At 38.2% G+C, this 22,835-nt stretch overlaps 2 protein-coding genes across 2 annotated transcripts; both read left to right on the top strand.

The window, feature by feature from the left end:
* Window positions 1-142: 142 nt before the first annotated feature.
* LOC115926233 (sushi repeat-containing protein SRPX-like) lies at window positions 143-4,249 on the top strand. Its single transcript, XM_030990923.1, has 4 exons — window positions 143-188; window positions 672-863; window positions 1,414-1,605; window positions 3,990-4,249. Exons 1-4 carry the CDS (start codon window positions 143-145, stop codon window positions 4,247-4,249), a joined length of 690 nt encoding a protein of 229 aa, XP_030846783.1.
* A 453-nt stretch (window positions 4,250-4,702) lies between these two features.
* LOC105437803 (fibropellin-1-like) lies at window positions 4,703-22,680 on the top strand. The gene is made up of 18 exons (XM_030990922.1): window positions 4,703-4,891; window positions 5,615-5,824; window positions 6,244-6,492; window positions 6,854-7,096; window positions 7,583-7,783; window positions 8,800-9,384; window positions 10,133-10,294; window positions 10,645-10,806; window positions 11,672-11,833; window positions 12,650-12,859; window positions 13,347-14,045; window positions 14,463-14,690; window positions 15,597-15,750; window positions 16,428-16,592; window positions 17,261-17,528; window positions 17,845-18,144; window positions 20,161-20,305; window positions 22,556-22,680. Exons 1-18 carry the CDS (start codon window positions 4,855-4,857, stop codon window positions 22,678-22,680), a joined length of 4,305 nt encoding a protein of 1,434 aa, XP_030846782.1. The 5' UTR covers window positions 4,703-4,854.
* Window positions 22,681-22,835: the final 155 nt, after the last annotated feature.

The raw sequence follows: 22,835 nt of genomic DNA, 5'->3' as shown, positions 1-22,835 counted from the left end.
TAAACAAAAATAAACAAAAGATAATATTTAAATACTTGAAGAGTGTCTACATTTTTCTCTATCTTTTAGAGTTATTGACCATGTAGGTCCAGGGAGTAATTTCAGTGAAGGTTCCACGACAATTCCTCATATTGCGACAGACATGTCTGGAAATTCTAAGAAATGTGAAGTTATTGTGACAGTTCAAGGTAAATCTGATGTCTGTCCATACAAACGATGATGGGATATCTTCTGTTCATAATAAAGACAATGGGATATATCCTGTAAATAAGAGCTAATGAATTATTGCTGCATAGTTAGAGCTTGAATTTTGTTATATTTTGATACTTCAAATCATTATTCTTTACAAGTGTAATATTTTAATTACATAGTTAATAACATTGTATTAATTAAACAATAAGTTTTTCTCTTAACATTAATATCAATAACAACATAAGTTAGTACATAATAATTGTATACAATAAAGATTTATATCTGTATCCAACTTCAGCTGTAAAAATACGTAGGGCCAAAATGTTGAGGAAACTGTCGTTAAAGCTACTCTTGTCAGCAGATATACATTCCTAGTGTATTTATTTTCTTCAATTGCGGTTAAGCGTAAGCTCATATGAATCTTTGGCATGTATTTTTGAAAAGTTAATAATGCATTCTACGTTGATCATGTTGAGCAGTTTTCCGATGTCCCAGACTGCAAGCACCGTCGAGGGGTTCGATAGCAAAGTGCAGCGATCCAGTATACGGCACGGAGTGCACCTTCAGTTGTAATGAGGGTTATGAGTTACTTGGCTCACCATCACGTGAGTGCGTTCTCCAGAACGGTCTGGCTCCTGCTTCCTGGGATGGTACCCAACCAGTCTGCCAAGGTATATGATAATCCAAAGCTGAACATCAACCCTTGTAAATTGCAAGTTTTGCTGCAATGTATCATGCACAGTCTAAAACCTTATACGTACATAACCGTTCGATAAGAAAATTTAATTTCCCGAACGTATTGCATGGCTAGGGCTATAATGCATTTATATGCAAATATAAATGAGTGACGCACAAGGATGTTAAAATTGCCTTTGGTTGATTTCTTGGTGTGGTATTGCCAAAATATCAGTAATTTAACCCTCCCAGCCTGCAAAACTATGCTTCTACGAATGCTCAATAAATAATTGTTAAAAACTTAACACAGATTATATACTTTCTTACTACAAGTATCTCTCGCAGCAGAATATTCTATGCATATTCCTCCTAATACACACTTTACGAGTACACATCGATTAAATTACTTGCACAAGGTTTTTGGAAATAAATCTCAGAATCTTTGTTAACCACGGTCCCGCCTCTCTTCTCATTACCCGAAGAACACATTCTCATCTTTCCTTCTTTCATATTTGTTGATGTTTTAACCACCCAACACTATAACAGTGAAAACTTGCGAAGTTTTGCCTACCGCGCCCCTCGTCATAAAATCCGGCTGCAGTGCCGTGCCACCAGACACGGAACCCTATGGTACTCTCTGCTCCTTCTACTGCCCATATGGCCATGGCGGCGTGGGAGAAAGCCAGAAAAGATGTCAGGCCGACGGAACCTGGACTAGCACCAACTTTACTTGTGGAGGTAAGGAGTCGTCGATAATTGACATAAGTATCCAACATTTATTGAAAGAAAACCTATCCTGGAACACAATTTAAAAATATCACAGCCTTTTTCAATATTGGCCTAATTTTGATAAAAAGAGGAAGGGCATTGACATAATTCTATCTTTTTTAAATGTGTCATTGATAAATTAACTATATATAACTACATGTATATTTTACATGCTTCTAACGTTACTTTTTGTCAGAAAAATACATAGAGGTGTAGTTGCCGTTGATGATTGTTCTAACGGTTAAATTTACTCGGGATAACTGTCCCCCGACGTTGTTTTTTCTTCAAATGTAATTAACCTCTCAGTGGTGATACTGATATAATATATATTCAACATTAGGTTCATGTATACTGCTCATATATGTCAGGCTGTCCTGGCGCTCCCTATTCTTTATCCTGGATTTAATCTACACTGTTGGTGAAAATGGTGGATTAATTTGTTTTACCCCAATTTATGGAATAATTCACACAATGATGTATTCCTAATAGATCTAGATAATAGTATACATTCTCAGATTTTATTAAATAATAATTTTTGAGTGTTTGTTCTGCGTGACTGCTAAAGCAAGTGTGTGCTACTATGCTAATCAACTAGGGGACCTACGTCCTAAGTCATAACTGACAGTAATGAGGATTAATGCCTCACAAAAGGGCACTAATATAGCATATCGATACAGTTTTGATCCTGGGGGCTCACAGTAACGGAGCCATTGCTTAGCCAATGAATCAAGACTGTACGCAGCGGGGGCTAGGGTACGTCGCCGTCCCCACAAATACAAAAAACAAAGAAAATGCAATAAATTATCAATAATTTATTGCATATTGCCCCGACCCCAAACATAAAAATGTCCTCTATGTGGGCATGCCTTGAACCATAATGCATGGCCCTACAGAGGAAGTTTTCCTGTTGGGGACCGGGGGAAGTGCAATGAATTATTGATAATTGATGGCATTTTCTTTGTTTTTTGTATTTGTTGGGGCGGCGACGTACCCAAGCCCCCGCTGCGTTCAGCCATGATTCATTGGCTAAGCAACTGCCTCGTTACTGTGAGCCCCCAGAATCAAAACCGTGTCGATCAGCTCTATTAGTGCCCTTTTGTGAGGCATCAATCCTCATTACTGTCAGTTATGACTTAAAGACGTAGGTCCCCTAGTTGATTAGCATAGTAGCACACACATGCTTTAGCAGTCACGCAAAACAAACACTCACAAATTATTATTTAATAAAATCTGAGAATGTGTTCTATTATCTAGATCTATTAGGAATAAATCATTGTCAAAATCATTCCATAAATTGGGGTAAAAATAATTATTCCACCATTATCACCAACAGTTTAGTTGCCATTACGGCACACTAGCATTTCAAGGAATTAATTACTGCCAGGTTCCCATTTACATCACCTGGGTTAAGTGTGGCAAATGTAGATCAATGTCTTGCCAAAGGACATTTAGTGCCATTAATTGATTTCCAATCGTTCAGTTAACAGAAGACATTGACATTGCATGATAAATTTTTATAATGATGTCAGTGGAGGCCAATTGAACGTGAGTTAAAAAAAAATACGAATCAATAGATTGAAATCAGAATCTTTTTACGATATAAATTTGGAAAAATCTAATCATCTTAGAATCCCATACTTACCAAGATCAACCTAATTTTTTAATGGTGTTATAGAAATTTACTTTTTTATAATCTCTTCCAGCAACGAGATGCGAACCACTGGCTCTCTCAACTCGAATGCAAGTCACCCCTTCAGAATGCACAGACGAGCCTGCTTTCGGAGAGACATGTCTGATCAGCTGTGGTGCGGGAGGCTACGCTGTAGACCCTCAACACTTTTCTTATACCTCATGCCTCGGGAATGGCCAGTGGTCACGTGACATATCTCTTGCAACGTGCAAAGGTCTGTTCAACATCTGGAGTAAAGGGTTGTAGTTTACAGGTTTGGGGTCTTCTTAACATCTAATCCTGTTCATATTACTCAACCCTATACAAATCTGTAGCTTGATCATTTTGAGAGATTATATTGTTTAATAGGCCAATGGACTCGTGTTTCACATGCATAACAAAACAACAAGAAAAACTATATTATTATTTATGTTAAGGTAATCAATGTAAAGCATTTTCACACCATTAACGCTTGACATCTGTGTTTAACTAATGCATTTTCCTTAGTTTGATATGTTATGGTAAATAACATTGCTTTAAAACACGATAGAAAACTTTGTTTTATATACACCATCATCCCAGTATCATTTGATTAGCATTTAATGGAATTGTATGCACAGATGGTTTTGAGCGGTAATCTAATTCATCTTTTGGATTTCTTTCTCGCGTTTACCTCTGACTTCAGACTTCCAGCCGCCTACATTTACGTATTGCCCATTTGACTTCATAGTCTACGCATCACGAGGAGGATTTGAAGCTGATGTCACCTGGAATGTTACGGCGACTGATAACGAAGGACTATCGCCATCAATCAGCTGCAATGTACAGCAAGGCATGATGGTAGAAGGTGACTACTCAGTCACGTGTGTCGCAATGGATACATCTAGGAATTCTGCTAGATGCTCATTCGATGTATCCGTCAAAAGTAAGGAAGTGATGGTATAGTCAAACCTGCTTTAGTGACCACCTGTCTACAAAGACCACTTTTTTGTTTCCCCTCGAAAATGGGTTCCCATGGAAACATGCACTGAAGGAACCTGTACATAAAAACCACCTGCCTGTACGGATCACTTTTCTTGTCTCCCTTTGGCGGTCTTTATAAACATGTTTCACTATATAATATTCACCTACCATGTTTGAACTCATTGTTTCTGGGCCCTGTACTGGTAATATTAAAATTTGTAAAAGATCTGAAAATGAATTATAAACTCACAACAACACACTTCCACGCACAGTAAATGTTTTACTTGTTCTACATGTACAATGATTTCATGTTTGATAAGAGGAGTCCACAGCAAATATCCAAACAAAGCTCAAGCACATTGCAAAGGATAACACTACATGTCTATGCGAAATAGGCATACTTATATTTGTCATTACTGTTCCCTGTAGTCCGACGCTGCACTCCTCTGTCGCCTCCCATTTTCGGGAAGTTTAAAGGGTCTACTCCTTGTAACAACGCTTGGGGCAGTATCTGTTCTGTGACCTGCTCTGTAGGACACACCCTTGTCGGTCCATCTGAAACTACTTGCGAGTATGATGACATCAGGATGAAATGGGATCGCCAATCGATACCATACTGTGACGGTAACTTTCTTCAGTTGGTAAAAATCGGAAACCAATGCACATCCACTTTGAAACATTATTATGAAATGGCTATAAGTTCGTTACAGTTCCTTCCTTAAATTCCATATCTTGCTGTTTCAATTGAATCCAATAGCTATGAAACACAAAATAAGTATGTTATATAATTTCTTGTAAATAAATATTATCAGTGATGAATAACTTTATCTTCCATTTTATCCCTTCCTTCCATTCAGCATTGAAATGATGAAATTAATGTCCCTCACAATAATCGCCTCACACTTTCTCCCCTTCTTTCCTTTTATTATTATATTATCTTATCCTCTTTTCTTTTCTGGTTTCCTTTTATGTCAACCTTCCCACAGTTCACTCTTTGCCATTCGCTCTTCACCACTTTCACCAATTCTCCGTAAATTTCATATAAAATCTTTTTATGAATGTTGAGCTCTATTGCTACTTCCTTACCTCCTCGGCTATGCACTGTTTGTCCATCATGGATGAAAAGGTTATTACCAGTGTAAAAATGGTGGAATCCTGGTAGTGCCATATCCTCCACTTCTTTCTCTCATTTTTGTCGTCACTCTGTTATCGTATGTTTCAGTCCAAGACTGCAAGGATTCCAAGGAAGATGTCTTTAATTGTCAGTTGCTTTGTAAGTTTAATATGATTTTGTTAGACTTTATTTTCCGTCATCCACTATAACATCTCTTTTTTGTTTTGTTTTAGAAACGCAATGTTCAGCTCTAACCATTCCTGATAACGTATACGTCTACCCCACGATGTGCACCGGTACGGGAAAGCTATACTATGGTACAACCTGTTCCTTCTTCTGCAGCGATGGGTTAACCTTAGAGGGCGCTGATACACCTGTTAGTTGCCTCAGTAACGGTACCTGGGATAGGACAGTGAATGAAAACACAAAGATGGCGTGCGTCGGTAAGAACAAACGGAGCTTTGGCAAAGTTGGATCACTTCGTCACACCATGACTTATATATTTGTTTTTGTGTGTTTGGCCAATAAAGGAGTATGCGCACAATTGTGCCCAACTAAATCGGGTTAGCCACACCCTTCTAATTAAAGGCTCTGAGGACGAGCAGACTAGAGGATGAGAATATACGGACGTCAGTCAGTATTTAAAATAAATAATCTCTAAATACCTCTTCCAGGACATTTATCTGCAAAGAACACGTTATCGTAAAAATATGTCGCGCTTTTACATGTTTCCTATAACATTTTTACTTTCGATCAGTAAAAAAACATTTAAAAATGTAATTCTGAATGTCATGTTTTATAAATCATGCATGTCAAAAATTCAAAATAAATGTTTTGCTTCGTATTTTTGTTGTGTGGAAAGATCGAATTTCTCCAACCGTCCTCTCCTGTCCTGGGCCGATATCAGCAATGCGCACTGAGAATTGGGGAGTGGAAGTCCCCTTCGATGTCCCTGTGGCAACCGACAACTATGACGGCAATCTGGAGATCGTTAAAACTCCTAAGAATCTGTCTTCGCCATTCAACTTTACTATCGACACGTTGTGTATTTACGAGTTCTACGACGACAACAACAATAGCGTGTCCTGTGCTTTTCAAATCTACGTTGAAGGTATTTTAATTTTTACCCCTTTATTTGGATAATGCGCTCAGTTATGTAACTCAATAATTGGCGTGCAAATTCTTTAACCTAATCGATGCATTTCAACTATTATTTTGTTTCCTCCTTATTAATAATTTGATTTCGCATATACCGTGTTTTTTCTTTAAGATGAATATGAACGCTAAATAGCGCAGTGAATATAATGGCTCTGCTAAAATATGAAATCATGGTAAATTGCTTTCATTCTAAATGGATCGATCAGACTAATGCACTTAGTCTTAAGAAAACCTTAAAGGCCTCTCAAAATGCACCTGCCGGAATTTTACGTCATTTGTTCTAAATATCTCTTAATTTGCCTATATTAATGTAGATTCCTTGGTACCTATCGTTGAATTTTGTCCTGTTGACATGAACGTCACTGCGACTCAACGCCTGACGGAAGTAAACTGGGAAGAGCCCGTGTTCTATGAGGTGACTGGTGACCCTCTAAAAATCACCAGTAACTATGACAACCCCTCTGAGCTACCTTGGGGCACTGCAGTTGTTGTCTATACGGCTATCAATACCGATAACGGAAAGGTTGCCATCTGCCAGTTTAGCGTTGATGTCAAACGTGAGTGGAAACTCGGTTTCAGGTGGAATTTTGATTTAAAAACTTACGCATGGCGTAAGATAATCCCCTCAAATTTGAGGCAAATGTTTTATTGTTTTCAGACCCCCGTTTGTTTTTCTTTTCCTATGTTTTTTTCTAATCCTATGTGAAAATTCACCTATTAAAATGTCGTGGTTGTAGGATCTCCATGTAGTTTAAACAAAACATTCAGATTCAGGGCTAGTATAAGTGAACACTGTGCGACGCAGCCGATTATGATTTTGAGATCATACCTTTTAATGATCCTCCGTGGACCAGACAAGATCTTTCAGGGGTTCAGTCTGACTAGCGAGTATATCAAGTAAAAAATAACATTGATTCAACCTATTCATATGCTTACCTATATCTTTGACGAAAAAATCTTGGAACAAAAATTATTTTGATTCCCTCAACGTTACCCGTTGGTCTAATTTGCGTTTGTTCCTTTGTCATATCTTATTCAATCAGCTGTACCCTGTAGAAGCTTGGACCCACCAGTGAACGGAGCGCTAGTCTGCGACGCGTGGGTATACGGCCGGTTTTGTACTATGTTTTGCAACCAGAACTACGACATACCCCGTCAAAGTGCAGCTAATGAACCACCCGATCTCTATGTATGCGGAACGTCGGGACTGTGGTCTCCCCATGCCAATGTACCAGATTGCTCAGGTAAAAAATAAGATCAAACGCTGCAACTTAAAGTTATGAACATTTCAATCAAACTTCACTGTTTCTAATAAATCTCCTTTGACAGCCATACATAGAATATACACTGTCGCTCATAAAGTTGGAATATTTTTGTTTTACCCCAATTTATGGAATTATTTTAAAAATTATTTAAAAATAATAGATCTAGATAATAGTACACATTCTCAGATTGTATTTGATAATAATTTGCCAATGTGTGTTTTGCGTGACTGCCAAAGCATGTGTATGCTACTATGCTTATCAAGTAGGGGACCTACACCCTTAAGTCATAAATGACAGTAATGAGGATTAATGACCCACAAAAGGGCACTATTATAGCACATCGACACGGTTTTTGATCCTTAGGCCTCGCAGTTACGAGGTCATTGCTTTGTCACTGAACCATGACTGTGGGCAGCGGGGGCTAGGGTAGAGGGCAGTTTCCATAAATAAAATAAAAAACTGAAAATCCAATAATTTTTCAATAATTTATTCCATTTTACCCCGGTCCCTAAAATAAAAATATCCTGTGGACGGCCATGCATTATGGCTCAACTTATGAATGTGAGTGCGTTTGTTGGTGTTTGTGTGTGCGTTTGTAGGTGGCTGCGTGCGTATGTATAAGTGTGTTACGGCGGATTTAGTCATAGATCGTATTGTCTCCTAACTTAAACTTTACAGTGAAGGTTCTATGATGATGAATTCCAGACCCAAAACACTTTTTAGAATGCCAAAAGTAGAACAGTGTATCTGTTGGCCCAACTAGAATAACCCTAACCTTTTTTGTGTCCATATCACATTCAATGCTTACTGAGGAATACTGATTATTGATAGTGATTGTGGCAGATCAGCTAGATGTACCATACCAATTTTGCATGATTATCAAATCAATCATCTTGAATTACCCTGTGCTTTATCTTTAAAAAAAATCAAACTTGATGATTCCTGGTCAGATAGGAACACTCTTTTTCATGTGGATACCAATTTTCTTTTTGCAGAGGTCAGACGTGCAGGTCGAAGCAATTTACCAAGTGAGCTGCTGTACTACGCAGGAACCTGCGGAGACGCAACAACCAACAAGGAGATTGCCGAAAACTTTATAATCATCATTAAAAACTCCCAGTACAAGGATATTTGCAAAGATGCGCAGGAGTGTTCCATTCAAAACGTAGAGGTTACATGCGGTCCAACCATTTTGTCCACATCCCGCAGCGAAATCCGCTCGCGGAGACGCAGGCGGAGTCAACAAAAGCACGTCGAAGACACGATCTCACGAAGAGGTGTTAAAGAAACACCCAGCGTCGATATTCAGCAGCAGCAGTATGAATATGCGATCTACTGGGAATTTGCCATTAATGTGGACCAGGATCCTTCCCTCAGCAACTTAGACGCCGCCCTCAACGCCGAAATTGTCACGATCCAGATGGTTGATGCCATAAAAGCGGATATCGATAACGGCACCTTCCCGCCACCATCAGTACCGGGTTTCGATCTTGAAGTACAAAATGATTCTTTGGAATATGGGTATACACAGGTTGAGTGCCCCAGTGGTTACATCTCTGACAACAGCGATCTGCATTGTTGTGAGTATACCGCCAAATATTAATTGATCATTTTGGTTTAAAAAACGCGTATAAGTTTCACTTGATTACATGCAAGGAGTCTATCAGTTACCCAGTTACACTTGGTTTTGGCGTTACACCTTTTACCCTCTTGGAATCGTATTACAATGTAGATGGCCCATGAGCGAAGAACTAGAGAAAAGGGATATCGCAAAAGATTAATAATGAGATGACAATGACAAAAGGAATGCAAATCCTTTGTCTCTTATAAACCTAAGATGTGAATTCAAATAGATAATGCTTTAATTTGGGGTCCATGTTACTATGTTTTATGTTTATACAGGCGGACAAAAAAAATTGCAAAGCCTGTAAACAGTGTATGAAGAAGAAAACAAATATCCGTAGGTCTAGTTAAACTTAAGTCTCGTCCACACATGACGCGACACAATAGCTGTCTTTTATTTTGTTTTGATGACGTTCACAGGTCACTGTACTAACACAGCGCTTAAAAAAAACTTTAAAACACTTTAAAAAACAGCGGCGGATTTTCTTTTAACGCGCTGTAACTGGACAAACCTTAATATAACATATTAACAACTTTGGCCACTGTTGGACGTCTGTGGTCTCGCCGATTCCACAATTATTTTGCTGATCTACAACCTTTGAACCTTCTTAGTTGTACGGAAATTCGATTAATGTGTCATATGATGGGTAGTAGCGATACTGCATTCTCAGTGGTTTTCCAATCACATGGAATTTCTCCACACAGCTGCATGCACCACTGGGACCTACTATAGCAACTCAACAAAGGAATGTCTTTCATGTCCTCGAGGGACTTTCCAGGATAAGCAAGCTATGATGTCATGCAAGGCATGTCCTGAAGATAAATGGACACCCGACGAGGGCGCTACAAACGCCACTGAGTGCAAAGGTTGGTTATTGAATTATCATAAATGAAAAGAAATGAGAAAAAAAATTAATGAGAAATAAAAAGCTTCAAGGGAGTGGAAGTGAACATATCATTCCCCAGTTACTGAGGCAATGGTCAATTACAGCTTTGTTAACCTTAAGATGGTTATCACAGCAAATTCGATAATTTTCATTTCATTGATTCTGGTCAAACCTAGTTTAAGTTTAAAATGTCGCTGTGAGGTTATTCTAAATGACATAATCTTAACGTTAACGTAAAACCCCAAGTTCCTGCTATTCAGAATAGCAACGCCTTTACGTTTCATTGGGTGTTTCAATTTAACTTGTAATAAATTTCTTTTACTCCTACAGATAAATGTTTACCCGGTACATTTTCCAGCACGGGCGTTGCACCTTGTTACCGCTGTGACTTCGGATTCTATGAAAGCAAGCCATTTAGTACTAACTGTGCCATATGCCCAAATGAAACAACAACGCTCCAGAGAGGTTCAAACTCGTCTGGTCAGTGTAAAGGTAATATCACTTTTTTTTCAATCCGCACTAGCAGACAATTTGGAGTTCTGACAAAGTTCTGATAACAATGTCATATAAACATTTTTATTCAATAAATACTTTAAATATGTTACGATATTTAAGAGGCCTTGTACGTATAATTCAATGTAATTAAGTGCCTCTTTAAGAAATATTTCTTTCATCTATCCCGATAAATTTTCTTCCGATAGTCAGAATGCAAATTGCATACACTACCTTTTGTTAGGTGGGGTAAGCCGTAATGTATGTAAAATCTTGCATCAACCAATGCATGCAATTTGAAATATGACTGTTGAGATACGATTTTATATAACATTTGATTTTTTATAACATTTGAAAGCAATAGGTCGTCGCTAGGTAAACGTGTCTAAATTTGGATCAATTTGAAAATGGTATATTATATTCAAGTTAGACAACATTAGACAACCTTCGTGAATCGAAGGGATTAAGTTTTGTTTTTAAATACGTTTGTAAAATCTGAAAATACTAGATCGGGCTCATTTTCTAAATAAGATACACGGCATCTTTTTATCATTGCTATAACCATGTTGAATTCGAGAGAGACTGGCACACAGACAAAGTAGATCTTAATTGTTTATCCTACAACTCCAGTATAAAAACTGGCGAAAACCTGTGTGAAAATATGCTACGTATCATGCATGTTTGTCGACGCTACTAGCTATTATTTGTTTTAATCTTTCGCTGCTGATAAATTAGCAATCTTTTCAACCACAATGTTTAATGTAACATTTCGGGGTGTATGTTTCGGTTGGTTGTGTGATAACTATAATTTGTCATTACCAGAACTCAATATTACATCTAACGCTTCCTTTGTCAAATTCCATAGCCGCCTGTGAGCCAGGACATTATTCGGAGTCAGGTGTTGCACCCTGTGTTAGATGTCCAATGGGAAGCTACCAACCGTCCCGACAAATGACATTCTGTATAGGCTGTCCCGGAAATAAAACCACTCTTACAGATGGTGCCATTTTGAGTATACAGTGTCTAGGTGTGTATGACTGCAAAGAAGGCCATTACTCTTGTGGCAAAAAAGAAAGGAAATGAAAGCTACTGAAATCGTAGCAGTAGATTGGCTGAGAGGAAATTTAGCAATTGTTATTGATAACAAGTTTAATGAAACAGGGCCCAGATGTTGTTAGTACTTAATTTTTAAATGATAACTTTCGTCTTATTTGTAATACTAATTTCTCTTTGCCTCGGTTCTTTAAAACATGTTGGACAGCTGGAAACACCTTAAAAATACATATAACTATCAGGGCCATTTTTTACCAGTTCAGAAGGGCACAAAGCCTCCCACCCAGAGTTGGATGACAGCTTAAATTCATTCCGTAACTTTACACAGTAGAAGTTTGTTTGTTCTTTCGTTAGTTAGTCTGTTTCATTTTTGAAGAAATAACAGTATCCACACTCTGCAGATGAAATATGTCGAGCATCGAGAGAAATGGTACTGAGAAGTTTCTTACCTGTGATATTTTTGAGATATGAACCCAATTAAGAAACATGGTAATGACATATTCGCCAATATGATTCGGATTGATAAGCTGATCTTAACTTCCAACCACTCCTATTTCTCTTTCAATGTATCCCCTAATCATTCTATTTCCCCAGATCCTTTCTTTCTTTTATTATCTTTACCCGAATAAATTGCTACAAAATTTGAATATTTATTCAAATGATATTTGTATGGTTTCTTCTGTAAATCCTGGCTAAATAAATGCATTACAAACCGGACTTTCGACCCATCATTTCAATTTAAGACAAGCCAACATGTAAACTATAAAGTATAATATATGGTTTCTTCTAGATATTGACGAATGCAACAGTCAACCATGCCAGAACAACGCTACCTGTCTGGATAGATTGGAGAGTTACTCCTGTCTATGTGTTCCAGGTTTTACTGGGGAAAACTGCGAAGAAAACATCGATGAATGTGGCTCTAACCCTTGCCTTAATGGAGCAACTTGCAAGGATAATATTAACTCCTATGCATGTCAGTGTGCGCCGGGATACGAAGGTAATCAAAAATTGTCGACTTAGGGGAAGACAAGAAACAATATAAATGGAAGCAATTAGGCACTTCGCTGCCTGAAATTATAGTGTTTTAAAATGTTGTAAGGGACCGAAGCGAGCGAGAAAATAAGACACATAGTTGTCTTACAAGTGTATAAAAAAACGCCGACCTAAATTATGAAAAAACAAAGTGAAAATGCATATTATGGGGCTATGATCGAAACTTACGATAATGGTAATTCTCAAGTCAGATTTGTTATGTTTTATTTTGTAGTAGAAACTAGCTACTTATTGGGCATAACATTAATCGAGTCGGATATGAATTTAGTCACAGACTGTCGGACACATTATTGGCCGCAGAATGTAATTGAATACTAAATGACACTCTCTCTTCAGTTTCTTGTGGATCCAGTGAATAATTACCTAAGATTTTTTGCTGTTGCGAATGTCAATAAAACGGTTGATGTATTTATTGTTATTGCTTTCTACAGGGGATGGATGCGACCTAGACCTCGATGAATGTCTGTTGACACCGTGTCAGAACAACGGTACCTGTGTAAACTATGCTGGTTCCTATGAATGCCGATGTACTGATGAGTTTCACGGGCAGAACTGCGAGTATGAAATCAACGCCTGTTCTCCGAATCCCTGCCAGAATGGAGCGACTTGTGACAGTGTTCCTGGTGACGTGGTCGGTTACAAGTGCATTTGCACCCCAGGTTATTCCAACACAAACTGCTCTCGCGACATCAATGAATGCAACAGTGACCCTTGTCTCAATGGAGGGTCGTGTACTGATGAAGTGGCCAGCTACACATGCGATTGTCCGAACGGTTACAAAGGGGATAGATGCGAGATCGACAAAGATCTGTGTGAAGATGTTGCATGTAAAAACAACGCCACATGCATAGACTTCGGTACATATTGGGCCTGTTTGTGTACGTCTCATTATGCCGGCATATTCTGCGAGAAAAACAAAACTATTTGCGATGACGACCCGTGCCAGCATGGTGGCAACTGCACAAACTTAGAGGGAAACGAGTTCAGCTGCGAATGTCGTGCAGGATTTGTAGGTCAAAGTTGTGAGATTGTCATAGATGCATGCTTGTCTGGTCCATGTTCCAACGATGCATCGTGCAGTACCGATCCGAATGGGCACTCGCTATGTCTATGCACACCAGGTTACACAGGTAAACCAAAGTAAATGACAACGGGTGTACATGCATTCTTAAAATTAACGGGCATCTACGTCTTATTATTTTACAAGTGATTTATGGTAAGGTAAGTAGGGTTCGTGTCCGGTAACCAAGGATGTCATTAAAATTGGATGTACTTTGTTACACCCGTCTCCAAATTCATATCAACGAGTTCCATATCTTGTTTGTTTGGTTTAAGACGGTTGGCTCTTGACGGGGAATAATAAATGCTCTGCTGTACCCGAGTTTCACAGTAAACGGTTAAGTCAATTATTAATTTACATCAGGTTCCTCGTGTGAAAATTACAGAAACGCATATACGACAGACACACAGAGCAAACCCAAGATGGAATATTAATGATTTAAAAACTTCGAAATTACACACAGATATTAATTCAATTTTCATACCAGGGTCTTTCTGCGAAGATGATATCAACGAATGCTTGTCAGAGCCTTGCGGTGCCAACGGAACATGCATCGACAAGATCGCCTCTTATGAATGCAACTGCGCAGATGGCTGGGAAGGACCTAACTGTGCAGTGAAAACGAACTTCTGTGTGGAAAACCCCTGTGACAATGGAGGCACTTGCAGTAATGTGGAAGATAGCTATGTTTGTATTTGCCCTGCAGGCTACAAAGGTTATTATATAGTTTTATTCTGAGGAGTAGTTCCTGTGCAGTAACTGACTAACTAAGGAAAAGTGGAATACTTTCCGGATTTGAAGAAACTCAAGATATCCTTATTTTATCGTTGTGGTCCTATATGTTTAAACTTTACTCTCATACAGATAGACACAGTAAAATCACAACTATTTATTGTTCCACGTACATGCTTGTGTTTATCATGAAGATTATGAAGCGAACTAAGAGATGTAACATATATGAAGATTAGTTACATTTACCTGTCAAAAAGGTCTTGAACATGAACAAGACAGTTAAATTTGTGATTCTTTTGTCCCTGTAGATTTTGTGTCTTGGTTTATGTTTGTGTATTTTTTGAAATTGTTTGCGCTTTGGAAATTATAGAGGAAGTTAAACCTTAAATGAAACTTGGCATAGGAGCGTAGAAACAATTTCGCAGAAACAAACTTGTATACTAAGAGAATTGTACGAGATAATCGTCGTAGTCGCCGTCCTACAAGCCATGACTGACCCTATTGATGATGACGTTCCAACCACTTCTATCCTGGACATCGCGATGAGCTGTGCAGATGTTCATGCCAGTAAACTCTTTTGTTCCGTTAGCCCATCGAACTTTGGGCTTACTACGTTTTCGTTGACCCTTAACATGACCTTAGAAAATGTGTCCAAAATACTGCAACTTGTTCTCATCTTTTTTTCTGGTATAGGGTGACCTTCGCTCCAATTTTGTTCTTAACAAAATCATTTGATTTATGAACCTTCCAGGATATCCTCAGCATCCTCCTGCAACAATGATAAAGTTATGAATATCAAAAAAGGAGGAAAATCCACCATTATTTAAAGATCTTTATCTGAATATTGACACATTTTAAAATGTCTTTGTTTTTTTCTCGTTTTTCTTAGGAGTTGAATGTGGGATAGAGGTTAAGCTTTGTTCTTCTGAACCATGTTACAACGGAGGTACTTGTCAGGAGAATCTCAATGTTCTTCATTGCCAATGTCCTCCAGGGTTTATCGGTGACTACTGTGAAGTCAACATAGATGAATGCAACTCAATGTTAGTACTTTCTTCCAACAGTTTTACAGTCGTATACGATATTGACCTCGTTGTGATATTCTGTGCAAAAAATAAGGATTTTGCTCTTCAAAATCTTAACACTTTTGAGGTTTTATTGTATTGGCATATTTTATCTCTAAAAATGCCCGTTACTCATCTTTTCTGTAATAAATGATTATAAAGAACACTATCTTTGGCCTATTTTTTATTTGTGTAATCCTAACAGTGAATATACATTTGATTATGAATAAACAAAAATATGGCTGTTACAATTTATAGTTCATATACTCGAGGTTTAAAGGAAGTTTTTTATAACGACATCGCTACCACAGCTATAAAGTATTTTCAATTGCATCATCTTTTGGTGAAGGCGTACATAGGACATTTCCAGTTTCTGTACCCAAACATCGTCGTGCGCGCTTCATCTAGTTGGTGATGCATTATGGGACATGACTGTAAACTCACCAGGACATTGTGAATAGTAGATGGAAGTTTAAGTAAATCTTAAGTGGTGTCGGTACAATACTCTGCATTTCACAAGATTTTCATTCAATGCCATATACAAAATAAACGTAGGATCTATTTCATATCGCCATCAGAGTAAATGCGTTTTTGTATTTGACCTCTGTTTATATGTGGCCCTTTGTGGTAATTTGTAATTTCAATAACAATTTCAGGCCGTGTTTTAACAATGGAACATGTATTGATGAGGTGTCGTTCTACCGCTGCATGTGCCTGACGGGATACACCGGCTCCCAATGTGAACAGATCATCTATCCTTGCCTTGATTCACCATGTGACAATGGAGGAACCTGTTCACATTTAGCACCTGGCTCACACAGGTAATGTACTTTGGGCTTTGCATTAATTTGTACATACAGTTCATTTCTTGTACGAAGATAAATTTACAAATCAAAATTGTTGTTTAAAATTCATTTTAATTCGTCAGGCGTCAAATGAGACGGTATACAGATATGAATAAAACTCTGCAAAACCAATTTAGCAAGGAGTTTTTACATGTAGTTACATGTAGGAGAGACGGATACATTATGAAGTTACATTTTGTTTAATATTCTGAAATTATAACAATTACATTGTAGGCACCGGTTTTCTAACGATGTTCGGCAAATCTATGTTGTTTATGGCACGATGGCCTTCATTATTTGTAAATTTATCACTTTAAAATGTTTACATTGAACAGGGGTGGGGGCTCAAATTAACCTTCGTATGTCATGATAGAAGCATTTTATACACATTCAACTCTCTCGATCCAGGAGGCAAATGGAAACTTCTTATGATGTGGGGGCATTATTGCTTCCAAAGCATTGTATATGGATAATGGGTACTGTATATAAATGTATCTAGCTGGCGTAATAACTTCCAGTGCAGTTTGGAAGCGCCTTATAAAATCGTTGTATCATAATGTGATGTACATGTCTGCGCTTCAAAATCGGGACATTTTAACCGTTACTTCCTACCATATTTTGTCTTTTTCAAACTCTTTTTTTAGGTGTTATTGTCCTGAAGGTTTTACTGGTGACAACTGCGAAACAGACATCAATGAATGCAGCAGCTTTCCCTGTTTCAATTATGACGAGTGTGTGGATGAACGTAATGGTTATTCATGTATCTGCAAGGCTGGTTTTAGTGGCACCCACTGTGAGGTTGATATTAATGAGTGTGCATCCTCACTCTGCCAGAATAACGCGATTTGTGTCAATCTTCCCGGTGACTTCTCTTGCGAATGCTTGCTTGGATACGAAGGGGTGTTTTGCGAGGTACTTTAAGTGTATATACGGTTTGGCAGTACGATATTATATGGGGTATTATATACTCGTTCCTCAATTGAAGTGTGAGTATACAGCTACTTTAGACTTTGGTTCTCCTTCTGTGCTGTTGAGCTCGTTGATCAGCAATCTCTCACCAATGTCTTCAATCAGCAGCAGATAATTATTATCAAGTTGGAAAACATAAAATACCAACATTTCTGTAAGGATCATTATGATGTTTTATGTTGTAAAACATATTCATTTCGTAACACAGATCGAAATTATTTTATGAGCCATTTCCATATTCTTCGTCACTTTCTCTAAGACCGATATCGATGACTGCATGCAGCAGCCCTGTAAGAATGGAGCGACCTGCCTGGATATAGTGAATGCTTTCAGATGCATCTGTGCTCCAGGATTTATCGGGACTACCTGCCAGGTGATAGAGGCCCCGCAGTGCTATCCGGCGAATCCCTGTATGAACGGTGCCACGTGCTCGGGTAGAAGTGACAGTGCGGAGTACACATGTGATTGCTTGGCGGGATTCACGGGGACCCTTTGTGAAGAGAACATCGACGAGTGCATCAGTAATCAGTGCCTGAATGAAGCAACATGCATTGATAAGGTAAGTGAGGTAGAGTCCATATGAATTACAAAGGCCACAATATATTTATTACAAGTCATGCAGAGGCATATTTCACTACGAGTATTTTGACATTGTTACCACTTTGTCTGATGGGATGTATTTCACACTGCTCACTAAAAAACCTGGTAATACACTATCTAAAAATATCCGTATATGATATTTTCTATATAACGCTGCTGAATGGCAGTTGACATCAAATTGACCACTCTCCGAAAAACTTCAATATCTACTTTTGAAACGAATTAAATAAATTAGGATTCCCTCCATCGGCCAGAGAATTGTAACTTTACATGAGAACTAAAGATAAACGGAGGGCTTTTCTTGATTTAAAGATACGATGTCCCGTTTGCAACCAACATCAAATTATGAGAACTTTGCAGGAATTATGAATATGTCATGTATGTCCTATCTGTGAAATTTAAACATTAGCAGTGTCCTAGTATTCAAATTATGCAAGGACCTCACTATCAGACACTATTGAATGACTGACGGACATCTTTTTTTTTTCTTTGGTAACATAGATAAAATGAGCTGTAACAGGTACATGAGCATTTGTCTACATCAATAACCCACTACTTGTAATGGCCAAAATTAAACTGATTGAATCTCTGTGCAGCATAAAACGTACGTCCGTTCGGTAAAAGGTCTGAAAATAAAACTATTAATTAGGTGATTGCAATCACTTAAGTTTATTTCGAGTCCTACTAAAAGCCATTTTCAAGCCCTTTCGGTTTGAGGGAAGTTCTGTATTAGAATTGTCTTACGAATGCTGTTGGAATTTAACCTTTTCATATTTTGGCCTGCAAATAGGACATAGTACCTTTAAACTCCTATACCTTCACCTGCGAGTATAGTCATTCTGATACGGCAAAACTTTACAATGTTATTCCAACTGATTCTTGACATCCTACCATCTCAATTTATAAAATATTTCTACTCGATTGGCACTAACAATTCCTTTGATACTGAGCTATCAAATCTTTCATCTTACTTAGTTTGGAGACGGGGTCTCAATTCACAGTGGGGTTGGTTTTAACTATTTTCCATCAATCTCTTTCAATTATTTATATCAGAATTGATAATCATTGTGTTATAAATACCCAGGGTAGCCAAATTAGTATTAATAATAATCAGTATTAATACTGCTCTTCTTTTGGGCCCTGCAATTACCATAACCCCAGCATTGCACCTGGGGTGATAGGGAGTATATAGGCACCTTTCCCGAGGATGTAAACACCGAGCAAGGATCGAACTAGGTAACCTCGAGAGCAGGATTTTTTTCAAGGGGGGGGGGGGGGTTAACATTTTTAAATCAGGCCGAAAATTTCGCAACGACTCAGCCAGCCGCTGAATAAGCCGGGGGGGGGGTTCTTTTTTTTGGTCTCGAAATTTCAAAATTTGACATTTTGCTCCTTTTGGGGAGGGGGGGGTAAGGTCAACTTTTTTAGGTCAGCCATTGGTATAATTTTTTTTTTTTTTTAATTAAAAAAAAACAAAAACAAAAAACAAAGGGGGGTTCCTTCAAAATACACACATAAAAATACCAAAGGGGGTGGAGGTTTAACCCCCACCCCACCCCCCTCCCCTCACTGCGTCCGCGCCTGGTCAAGAGCATTCACCGCACTGCTCCAAAATTATTGTCATTACTGAATTTATTGTAGCATATTGTGATTCATTGTGTTAAACATAAAAAATCATTAAAGGGTTCCAGTGAGGACTGGATTAAGCTTTGGTCACAAATGCCATTACGAACTGCTACGAACGCCGTATGAACGATTTTCAGACAATGGAAATTCGGAAAGACAATGGAAAAACAGGGAGATTCGTACCTACGCATCGTTCGTTCGAACCTTTGTGACCGTAGCTACCCACATTAGGGCCGTTTCGCTCAATATTATTAAGCATTAGAATTCTAAAATTCTTCCCCCAGTCCATAGTTCATTCTTTTCTCCATATGCATGTATTTCATTTCTCTGTTCATCCCTTGCTTCTAAGGTGAATGGATATGTTTGTCGCTGTCCACCAGGATACGATGGTGTCCTCTGTGATGAGAATTATGACGAATGCACACCAAACCAGTGCGAGAATAATGGTGTTTGCATTGATCTTGTCGATGGCTTTATTTGTGATTGTCCAGAAGGTACTTACATATATTTTAACCTGATCAAGCTTAAAAGTCTACTAATACTCATTTACTGTTGATATATGTTTTGTAACGAAGACCCATAGACGGAGGTTGCCTCAATAACACTATAATACATTCCTTACATTATCTACAAGAGCCGGAGGGAACTTTTTTCATAACAAATTGACGTCTAATCCTCCTTTGCTCCGAATAGAAGATAACTTGAGCCTTAGTGATTATTTTAGATGCATTACATTTAAGGAAAACTACCCCCCCCCAAAAAAAGTGTATTTTTTCTGAAAACGAGATGAATTCCTGCCAATTTCAAAACAATGAAATGGAAGCTCTTATTACCAATCATGTGAAAGAATATGTTTTGACTAATACATGATGATAACAATTTTCCTGGGAAACCGCATACTAATTGATATATTTGGTAAATTAGTTTATCTATTAGTATGTTACCCCATTCACAGTGGTTTTGAAATTTGTAGCGGCGTTGTAGCGGAGCGGCGACACCGCCATAACACCGCTACAAATGCATTCACAGTAGAAAAGTTATCCCGCTGCAGCAGCGGGATAAATATCATGTACCCATTCACGCTGCAGCGGGTGATTTTTATTACCTCCGTAACAAACACGTGTATGCATGGCTCATGACCCGCGAGTGACCCCGATATGACCGGAAATACTTCAGCGCGGGGTTTTAGGGTAAACATGTCAAGTTGCTTTTTGTATCCTCGATCATATTACTTTTTAAAAAACTAGCATTTTTATTGCTTCCAGTCAGAATATTTTAATTTTTTGAAGTGTGAAATATTTTTATTTGGATAATTATAATATCTACATAATAATAAAATCAATTTGAATCCACTGGTTACTTTATTTCTATTTCACTTTATGTTCCCCATTGCTGGAGAAAAGAGGTCAGTGATAGGTAAGTAAACAAATCACACGTGTTTGTCGCGGTGTTATAGCGGAGAGCCTTCACACTGAGTAAACACCGCGACAGCAGCGGGACTGTCCCGCTGCTGTAGCTAGGCGAACCTAGCGATAGTTTGTCGCGGCGTTATCGCGAGGCGGTGTTATCCCGCGATAGTTTATAACGGGTCCGAGCCTTCACACTGAAGACAACACCGCGACAGCAGCGGGACAGTCCCGCTGCTGTCGCGGTGTTTGAGGCCACTGTGAATGGGGTATGTGAGAGATAAACGCACGTGTCGCGCACGTGTGCGTATAGTCCCATATACATCTTTCTGTGTACAGTGCTTGTAACTTTACGAAGACTGGGCCAAAATTCTTATCATTTTGATGATTCCAGAACCTTGCAGTAAACACCAATACTTGTTTGCTAGATGATTAACCTTTTCTGATCGATTCCTCAACGTTTCTTTCACAATGCAATCGCATGACCATAACTGGTCTTTATCTTTAAAGTACAAGAAATCGTACGAACATGTACAAGAGATATATAAATGAAGATTTCTTGACATGATGTAATGCTTTTTAGCATGACATGGGCGCAGCCATTTTCTTGAAAATACTTTTTAACTAAATAATGAAACCTTTACTTTTTAATGAGGAAAATCATAGCCGAGAAGGTAAAAGTTACATTTACATAATCTCTCAGAATAACTTAAGTTATAATTTGCGGTTAGTTCTCATTCAGTTCAAACTAAATGTAAAATAAACAGTTTCAACTTTCGGGCTGCATTTTTTTGTGATTAAAGCAAATAAACCAATCATTAATATCCTTCTAGAAGCTTGAAGAGGCTGTAAAGTGTATGGATACTACACAATATATAGCTTCTTTCCTTCTTTCTTGAAGGTCGGATATTTGTATTATTTAACAACTCGTGACTGGGCCCCTGCTCAATTCGAAGTTAAGTCTTTAGTGGCGTATCAAAATTATCCTACCTTGGGCACCTATGTGATAAATTTACTACACAAATAAACAAAGTAGTCAATCACTACCAGTGTGTATAAACTGTTAGCCACTCACCCCGGCATCCGCCACTCGTACCTAAGTTTAACCCATTGATAATGATTTTCAGAAATAATTTAACATGGGCAATACAAGCTTCGTCCGAATGCTGGCAACTGAAGAAATCCATTACCGTAATTAATTCTGTCTCCTTATTTTTCAGCCCACTCCTATTCTTTTCGGGAAATATGGGCCTACATAAATGATTCAGTTTCATTTCGTTTAACTGAAATAAAGCTCCATGATACGTGTTTCAATCTCTCAATATACAAACATTCCAGGGTTTGATGGAACTTTGTGTCATGTCAACATCAATGAATGCGAGTCTACACCATGCGAACACGGAGGAACGTGTACAGATCATGAAGGATTCTTTACATGTGAATGTTTACTTGGCTATAGGTAATTCTTCAGAGGAACTTGTCACTGTCTTACTCTCCGCCATTCTTGTAAATAAGACATCACCAATATCATGAAATACCTGTAATAAAGTATTTCATCATGTCAATTACTTGTTACACGCGTAATTATCTTAACTAAATACTAGTTATATCACAGATT

The sequence above is a fragment of the Strongylocentrotus purpuratus genome, unplaced genomic scaffold (assembly GCF_000002235.5).
Source record: "Strongylocentrotus purpuratus isolate Spur 01 unplaced genomic scaffold, Spur_5.0 spur5_scaffold_19, whole genome shotgun sequence".
Lineage (NCBI taxonomy): Eukaryota > Metazoa > Echinodermata > Echinoidea > Camarodonta > Strongylocentrotidae > Strongylocentrotus > Strongylocentrotus purpuratus.
This window is presented reverse-complemented; position numbering and strand designations above follow the sequence as displayed.